The 9,719-nt window shown below is 42.2% G+C and overlaps 1 protein-coding gene across 2 annotated transcripts in view; it reads left to right on the top strand.

The window, feature by feature from the left end:
• TRAF3IP1 (TRAF3 interacting protein 1) overlaps window positions 1–9,719 on the top strand; it is a 47,346-nt gene that overhangs the window by 339 nt on the left and 37,288 nt on the right. For both annotated transcript variants that reach the window (XR_012849490.1, XM_075829589.1), the window contains exons 2-4: window positions 2,362–2,430; window positions 6,120–6,281; window positions 8,848–8,991. Coding sequence is in view for 1 of the 2 variants with exons in the window: in XM_075829589.1 (XP_075685704.1) it covers window positions 2,362–2,430; window positions 6,120–6,281; window positions 8,848–8,991 (375 nt within the window). In the remaining variant the exon portion in view is untranslated. The remainder of the gene's footprint in view (window positions 1–2,361; window positions 2,431–6,119; window positions 6,282–8,847; window positions 8,992–9,719) is intronic.

Raw genomic sequence — 9,719 nt, 5'->3', positions numbered from 1 at the left:
GTGAGAGATCATATACGGGATAAACGGGGACAATACATGAGAAGTGCTGCTGAGGTGACAGCCACCTGTAGCTCCCTGTATGAGAACTACAAGTCCCAGAATCCTCTTCCCCGCCGTGCTGAGCCTTGTAGCCCTCCAGGAGAGTTATATGACCGTCTGCTGTCTGTGTAGATATAGCTTCTGTATGTATCAGGTCCCAGCAGTTCCCCAAAAATCCTCTGTGGTTGCTACACATTGTGTTCAGGCCTTTCTGGATTGTTTGTGTTTCTAGGAAGGTGACATAATATGGCCGCCCTTCCAGCTCCTATAGGAGTTGTCATCCAGCTTTGTCAGGTTTCTGAAAGGCTAATCTGCCTAGTCCCCTGCTCCTATATATGTTAGGCTCTGTTCACATTTGTGCTGTGGCGCCCCTACGGATCCCCGTGACTTATAATTGGGTTCCACTGAGGTATCCAGGTAAATATCGCTGCAATCATATCCTATATTTCCTGTACAAACAAATACTCTGACGCAGATGTGAACAGATCCTACATGATTTGCTGTTCACGTGTATATGAAAGCTGCGTGACAACCCCGGTGAGAGCTGGAATGGTGGCTATGCTGGTTGTCCCCAACTTTCCGAAAACTATGTACAAACACCACTGTACCCCACCCCCCACTGTAGGCGGCTTCCATAACTTCTATAGGAATCAATGGAGGGAGTGGTGCACATTCACGGTCAGCTCTTTATTTATGCTCTGGATGAGGCGGTTGGGGATTGGGTGACCCCCAGTTCTGGGAATAGGTGGGGGTCCCAGAGCTGAAAACCAGCATGTATCAGATATTTATGGAATATAGCGTAGATATGCCATAGATTTCTAAAGTTGGAATAACCCTTAAACAAGCTAGGGCTCCATGGCACAGCCCGAGAGTAGCAGTAGAATCGTGGGGCCATGTTGGATTGTTTGTGTTAAGAAGAATTTGGGATTTCTCGCAGTAATCCCACAATTTCCCATGACACGTGAGTGATAATGTGGAGCCCCAGTTTTTAAATCCATTCCAGCATGATCTCTGTGATGGCCAGAGAAGTGATAATTCACCTGCTGTGAGCTACAATAATACATTGCAGCAGTAATTCATGCTTCCGTGCAGATATATCGGTTTCTGTTGGCTGTTAAAGGGCTGTAGGAGTTATCAAAACTTTCCTGACATTTATTACCCATCTCGGGAAACCCTGAATGTATTTGACTTGAGAATGATGGTAAAATCAGAGCAGTAATCTTCTGATAAGGCTGTTTACGCCACCGCCATTCCAGAAAACTCCTCGCTCTCAGACATCAGGTGATCTGCATGTTCTTCTAGTCGGAGATGTCATTTATGTAAATTAGTTGGTGGCTGTACAGTAGTCTGGCTTGTTGTCTGGACCGCCCCTCATAGTTGTTACAAGGCAAAAGGTAAATAATGACATTATATTCTCCTGTAAACAAACTGGAACAATACGATTTTGTACATTACTAGGGCTCGTCCACACGCTGCGGAATTGCCGCGTTTTTCCGGCTGGAATTTCAGCCGGAAAAAACGCAGCAGCATAGTGGATGAGATTTAACAAATCGTATCCACATGCTGCGTAAAAATTCTGATCAGAAATTGACCTGCGATGCGTATTTTTCGGACCGCATCATGTCAATTCCTGCTGCGGAATTGCTGCGTTTTTCAGAGGGGATGTTTCTATTTCCTAACATTGTGAAAAACGCGGCAAAATATGGAACACTTTCTGCCGTAAACAAAATGCAGGATATGGTGCGTTTTTGCCGCAGTGGAATGTCTGCGTTTTTCAACTGAATTTCTGCAGCAATTCCGTTGTGTGTGGACAAGCCCTTAATCCATGACCAGTCTATGTAACAAGCCTCATAGTGAAATATCATTATTACCAAATATATAACAACTCAAAAACCAATGACAAGTCAAAATGTGAAACGGACAATTTAAGGCTGGGTTCACACTTGTGTTGGCGTGTTCCGCTGTTCTGCTCCGTCACAGGAGCAGAACAAGGGAATAACAGAACCAACGGTTCCATTGAACAACAAATACAAAACCCATTGACTTTAATGGGTTTCGTCGGGTTGTCCGTGATTTTGCTGCGCTATTGTCTTCGGAAAACTGTAGCAGACGCTGCCGGATCTGTGATGGAGGTCCCTAACAGAGCCTCGGTCGAAAATGTGAACATAGCCTTAGTTTAGAGGATTTTGACTGTTGTTATGATTCATTTTTGTACCATAGATATTTTATTGTTGATGATCATCTTAACTTTAGTACCATTAACATAATAATTATTTTGTCTTTCTCCACCTGAATAAATAATTTTTATGTTTTCTTTTGTAGGTGATTAGAACGACAGGATTTTTTAAGGGCTTGTACACGGAATCTGAACTGAAGTCCGATAATGTCAAGGTAAGTAGTCACAAAACTATAATTCGTATTGGTTATTTCTCCCTATAATCCTAAACTTAGTTTTAGAGCTCATGCAGAATGCCATATTACAGATCCAAATTTCTATGGACCTATATGGCACTTCTGTGTGCCTCTGATTTTATGTGGTGGCACATAGGCTTTTTTTTACTCATAGGTCCACGAAAAAAATTGTGACATACTCTAATTCATGCCGTACTATGAAGCTCCAAGAAGCGTGGCTTCTATGGGAGAGTTCCGTGCTTCACAGAGACGGCATATGGAGTGCCTACAGATCCGTAATATCGTGCAAAGCCTTATAGGTTCTGCGGACACACGGCTTGCCATAATTTAGTACATGGTTGGAATACTTTTTCGGCTGGCAAAAATCATGCCCAAAAATCATGCCCATTATCCCATTAATACTCCCTATACAGACAGGACATGTGAGTGGCTTCAAGATGGGTCATGGATGCCATTTCTGCTAGGTAGAAAACATAATTTGATGGGAAAAATCTTGTACTTTTTCTGCAACTCCAGATTGTGACTGATTTCCATAAATGCGTGAAACGGTCAGACCCCAATGGGACTTCAGGGAGTCCTTCAGCGGCATCTTTGCCCACATATAAAGTTCTCTAAGTAGTAACTTAAATTGCTGCAGGACACAGGGTAAACTTCTGTAATGAAAAGGTTTATGGCAGTTGTCAGAGCAAAAAAAAAAAAAAAAAACCTTTTAACATTGCTGCTTTATTGTGTGATTTGGGAATCCCAAGACTGTTCCCTTTATGAAGTACTCAAGGTTTTTCAGGTAGGGGTATCAGACCAAATCTGCTGTTGGCACCTAACTATTTGAGGTTGTATTCCATGCCTGTATACGGATGTTCTTATTACTGATCACTAAATATTCAACTGGCTCCTGAAGTCCGCAGTATTTGGTCTTCCACTTGTCTGAATTATTATGAAGACTACTTGCACTTTCTTTGCTTACCATAATAATAAAATGTGTAATTCTTTCCTGTGCAGTGAGTTTGCTAAAAATTTACGATCAGAAAACATTCTCTGTCCACCACCTCTAGTCACTATTGCTCCTGTGTGTTCCTATGGACTCTGTGACTCTTTGTCCATGTGATGCCATGTGACTGCGTCCCCCCCCCCCCCCAGCAGCAGCAGTCGTCTTTGCATTTTTGTCCATCCAAATATAATCTCCGTGGCGCATTTATTGGTACACTTTGCTGCATGACGTGACGTCACATGGGCAAAGCGTTACGGAAGTCAAAGGAATGCACAGGCGCAACATGTCGACGTGTTTATTTTTAACTCGTTCCACTTGTTTTTCCAGACGACCCTAACGGTGAAGTGTAGACTGTGCCATTTAAAAGTCTGATACAGTCTGAATATCCCATGAAATAAAATGTGATCTTGTTCTTTTTACTTTGTATTCACATCATCCGCTTGGCTATGTAAATATGTGATGTTATCCAGTGAAACCAAAGAAATGATTTCACGCCTGAAAACATGGCACATGCACATTCCCGAGCTATCCCTTACATGGCAACCACCACATAAACTGTACTGTTGTTGCCCAGTTACAGTTGAATACAAGTGCAGGCTACAATGGCTGATATTAACGGGAGGCTGCCAGGGCAGAACAATTGTATGAACATTAAGTTCCTTGAATGTGGTATTAATGGGGTTATATTTGGAAGGAATAATTGCTGGACGACAAGAAGGAAGGCAAGAAAGAAGTAGAGGTGACGTGATGACAGATTAAAAGGACCTGTCACTGTCTCATATGTCCTAGTTCACTGTCTCCCTGATTCCAGCAATGTTTTCTTTTTCCCTCTGCCCCCCCCCCCCGCCCCCCCGTTCAAGATATATGGTCCACTGTTGTGTTGGCTTCCTCTTTGCTTACTTTGCTGTAGTCAAGAGGGCGTGAACTACCCTCAAGCTGCCTCACGCTGATTGGTCTGCATCAGAGGCAGGGAAGCTAGCTCCTCCCAGTTGGCTAAGCACAGCAAGTTAGCATATAGGGAGCTAACACGGCAGTGGGCCATATCTCTGGAACGGGGGGCCTAAGAAAAAAAGACAAACCGCGCTAGAATCAGGGAGACAGTGCGATTAAGATCAGTTAACCATTTCAGTTTATGTGACCTAGTGACAGGTCCTCTTTAAGGCTAAGACTGCCCATGGGATGATTTTGCTGCAACTCCATATTGCATTATAATGACAAGTCATAATCTTCTATAATGTCCATTGGGGACAATACAGGCAGGCTACTAGAAATAGAGGGTTACTGATACCAGGAATGCAGCTTGTTTTATTCTTAACTAGCAGTTGGCCAACTCAGTGACAAATTATCATCATGGTGTCTCATGCAACCGTGATGCAACTTGTCATCATTTGCTCATCACTGTTTATTATTTCCTAACGTATACAATTTTGTCCGAGCAGCAAAGTTACATGCAATGGCACCGACGGACTATTGCTGCAACAAAAGTGCTATATATATATATATATATATATATATATAATGATGAATATTATGCTTGAAAAAAGTCCTAATGTTGGACTGAAACGTCGCACCTCTGTATGTTGGCTTGAATAAATCACAGTTTTTTTTATTCATCCTGTTGGAGTGCTGCAAGATTTATTTCTCCTGAATATTTATCCAGTCCTAGGATCTGGACTGCTTGCTGGCACCCGTTCACATATGTAAGCTTTCTCTTACTGAGATTGAGTGCTGCTGCTGCTTTCTCTGTTTGAATATATATATGATGATGTATAATCTTGGCCAGAGCGCAGGGCAATCAGCTAAGATTTAGGCCTTCTTCACACGGCAGTATTTTGGTCCGTTTTTTTTACATCCGTATTTGTAAGTCAAAGCCAGAAGTGAGTCCAAAATACAAAAACGGTGCAAATATTTCCATTATACTTTTTCTCTATGTAGTTTCCACTCCTGGTTTTGACCTTCAAATACTAATCCAACATTCTAACCTAAATACTTCTGTGTGAATGAGATCTTAAAATGTATTAATCTGCAGACCTGTTAGACTAAAGTCATTACAAAGTTTCAACAGCATCCAGTCTTAGTTTCAGTCCATTTAGTAGAGTGACAGGACTTTCTAGTTATTAGCCTCTAACTGTGGTCTAGTGATCAGTAATTGGAGTAGTCCTCTTTGTACAAGGTCAGGGGCTAACTTTACATTATTTTCGATTGTTGGATCCATCCTCTTATGTGTTTGTTTTTTTTGTTTTTTACAATGCTCTTTATTGTAGCATAAGTTCTTAAAGAGGATCTGCCACCACGTCATATAAGTTTAACTGGTTTACTGACTTGAATAGCGCTGTTTTTTTGGGGTTTTTGTTTCTGAGCCCTGCTGTTCCAGAGATATGGCCCAATGTTGTTTTAGCTCCCCATATGCTGATTTGCTGTAGTTAGCTAACGAGGCGGATCTAGCCTCCCTGCCTCTGATTCTGACCAATGAGCACGAGGCAGCTTGAGGATAGTTCAAGCCCTGTTGGCTAAGTACAGCAAATTAGCATAGAGAGCGCCAACACAACAGTGGGCCATATCTCTGAAACGGGAAGAGGGGTCCAGTAAAAGCTTAAAACAGTGTAGAAGCATTTCTAATAAACATGTATAGTTTGCTAGCAACACCCTAAATTATTTTTGTCTTGATCTTGACTCTTAGGATAAAGATGCCAAAATCAGTTTCTTACAGAAGGCAATAGATGTTGTCATTCTGGTCACCGGGGAGTCTCTTGCAGTCAAGCCAGCTCGTATTGTGGCGGGACATGAACCAGACAAAACCAATGAGTTCCTACAAGCCATAGGGAAATGCTGTTTTAATAAAGTAAGTGTCTGTTGTGACCTACGTATTCTGCATGCTTCGATTACCTCAACATGTGAATGGGTTTGTCAAGAATTGATTTGGTTCTTTAATTTAGTTATATCATATGGTACAATAATATAATCCACCTTCAAAACGCATTCTGTCTATGTTATAATAATAATAATCTTTATATAGCGCCAACATATTACGCAGCACTTTACAATTTAGAAGGAACATAAACAGACAATATCAGACATTACATAGTGACAAAGCTAATTTACAATTCAGACCGGAGGAGTGAGGACCCTGCTCGCAAGAGCTTACAATCTATGAGGAAATAAGGGAGACACAAAGTGTAACAGTGTTTGTTCTGTACAATGGTCCAGCCATTTTTATACACCTAAAGCTGCATGAGCCGGTCACCAGCCAGTATCCGTGTATGAAGGACATGAAGTGAAGGAGTGTGAGGGAATCTTATTCTGATGACTAATGGGGTCAAGGAAAAGAGTCAGATATGGGAATGTTATAGGCCTGTTTAAAAAGATGTGTTTTCAGGGCACGTTTACTAACTGTGAATATTGGGAATTGATCTGATTGTCTGGGGTAGCGCATTCCAGATGACTGGTGCAGCACGAGAAAAATCTTGGAGACGGGAGTGGGAGGTTCGTATTATGGAGGATTTTAATCTAAGGTTGTTGGCAGAACGTAGAGCGCGAGTAGGGTGGTAGACAGAGATGAGGGAGGAGATGTAAGGAGGTGCAGCACTGTGGGGAGCTTTGTGGGTGAGAGTAATAAGTTTGAATTTAATTCTGAAGGGTATGGGCAACCAGTGCCGTGACTGGCAGAGGGTAGAGGCGTTGGTGTAGCGATTGGTCATAAATATGAGTCTGGCTGCTGCATTGAGGATAGATTGGAGAGGGGAGAGTTTGTGAGGGGAAGACAGATAAGCAATGAGTTACAGTAGTCAAGGCGCGAGTGAATCCGAGCAACAATGAGCGTTTTGGCTGTTTCCTCCGTAAGAAAAGGGCGGATTCTGGAGATGTTTTTGAGGTGAAAATGACATGAGCGTGTAAGTGATTGAATGTGAGGAGTAAAGCAAAGATCTGAGTCAAAAATAACCCCGAGACAGCGGGCGTGCTGCTTAGGAGTTATGGTAGTGCCACACACAGAGATGGAGACATCAGGTTTAGGGAGGTTAGTAGATGGTGGGAACACAAGGAGCTCCGTTTTAGAAAGATTCAGATAGAGAGAGGACACGATGTTAGAGACAGCGGACAGACAATCACTGATGTTCTATATTCGAGCAGGGGTGATGTCACGGGAAGAGGCGTATAATTGGGTGTCATCAGCGTAGAGATGGTACTGGAAGCCAAATCTGCTGATAGTTTGTCCAATAGGGGCTGTGTAGAGAGAAAAGAGGAGCGGACCTAAGACTGATCCCTGAGGAACCCCGATAGCAAGGGGAAGAGGAGAAGAAGTAGAACCAGCAAATGACACTGAACGAGCGGTCAGAGAGATAGAAAGAAAACCAAGAGAGAGCCGTGTCTTTAAGGCCAATAGAGTGGAGCATGTTAAGTAGGAGTTTGTGGTCTACAGTGTCAAAGGCTGGAGAGAGATCCAGAAGAATCAGGAGAGAGGATTTACCGTCCAACTTAGCTGCCAAGAGATCATTTGAGACTTTAGTAAGGGCAGTCTCTGCGGAGTGTAGAGTGCGGAAACCAGATTGTAAGGGGTCAAGAATGGCGTTGGCGGAGAGATATATAACCTGAATATTGCTTATTAAGGCTCCTTCACATCTCTAAAATAACATGCCCTGGAATTGCGCTGCTATAACCTCTAAATTTCGGACATTGAGTGTCGTGCTCTCTGAGTACTTTATACAGTGCTTCATGTCTGCTATGCACTGGGTAGTTGGTGACATAGAGATTAGTAATCCTGAAGCTGATTGGGGTCAGCACAGTATAAGTACATTGCTTGCAGAACGCCTCTTACCTCAGACATGTGAGAGATAAATGTAGTAGTTCTGCGTGCAGAAGCCGTGCATATAAAATATTTTATTAATGTATTATTTACAATACAACTTCTAATCTATTTACCGCTTAAAAAATAGATTGCGTTAAAGGTGTCCTCCACTTTTTACAATCCTTGTTTGTTAGAAGGGTTCTCTAAAGATAAGCTGATTGCAGTAGGCCATGCTGCTAGGATCCCCTGCAGTCAGATGTAATCTGCAAGGGGAACCCGGGAGCAAATGTTTAATTCCCTTCTAGCGCCACCAAAGAAGGAATGAAGCGTTACGTTGTCCCCGTTAAAATTAATGACCTGTCCATGTAAAGAATGGACATGTTTGGGCCTCAAGACAGAAAGGCACTTTTTGTAGCCACTCTCTATAGACAAGGTCCTGATCGAGTGACTCCTCTATTAACTCAGAATTCCCTGATAGGGTATTTGAAAGTGAGTGCAATAAAATCTCTTGTAGCAATAATAGTATACAATTATCCGTTCCATTTAGAACCAACAGGTGACGTATTTCCTGTAGTCACACCTGCATATAGGACAGTCTTCTTTATTTTTTTTGCTTTTTAACCAGCTGTCCAGCGATGATGCTGTGAAGAGGATATTGTCGGGTGAGAAAGTGGACCTTAAAGGCAAGCCACCAGCAAGTTCCAAATCTCAGGACAAAGAAAACCGAGAGGCAAAGGAGGAAGAGAAGAGAAGTCACAAGGAGAAAGAAGTAAGTTTGTGTGTCACCTACTGTATTACTTATTGCCTTGGATTAGAACCTGTCAATGTAAGGAATGGCAATAATCCTGAAAATACATCACTGTGACCATGGCTAATGTAGTCTGATCCGGTTGAAGAAGAGTCACTGATGTGCAGCTCATAAACAATTTACCTTGGTACATTCAGCTATGAGGTAATCGGTATACAGTCCTAAGTGTTCATATACACGCAGACATTGCAAGTCAATGAAAGGGGGGGTCATATAACCCAGCATGAGTCTACCAACTTACTGACTTTAATGGGCCAGTCCTCTGCCCCTCAGTTTGTGAATTCACCACTATTGCTGTCAGCAAGCATTTATGGCTTTTCTCTAGGGCTCACTGTTTTGAGGCCATTTATAGGATTGCAGAATGATACCTTACATTATTACTCTGAGTGTAGAAATCCTGGACATGGGACATCTTGCAGAAAAATGATTTCACTATATAAAAGTATTTTCTCCTGTGAAGCGGTAGCGCCTGCATCTATAAAACTCGTGTGATGTGCTGTCTGTGTGATGTAGATTCATTATATTCATAGGGAGCACTTCAGCATGCTCATAGACTATTATTATCCAAAAGTACAGTTTGCCAAAACCGTGTCGTTTTAGCATATATTTGGATTTACATTTGCCTCAACTGTATTAAAAATTAACTTTTAAAAAAAAATGCAAGTTGAGCCTGCAAAAAATAAAAAGTG

This window comes from Rhinoderma darwinii, chromosome 6, assembly GCF_050947455.1.
Source record: "Rhinoderma darwinii isolate aRhiDar2 chromosome 6, aRhiDar2.hap1, whole genome shotgun sequence".
NCBI lineage: Eukaryota > Metazoa > Chordata > Amphibia > Anura > Rhinodermatidae > Rhinoderma > Rhinoderma darwinii.
This window is presented reverse-complemented; position numbering and strand designations above follow the sequence as displayed.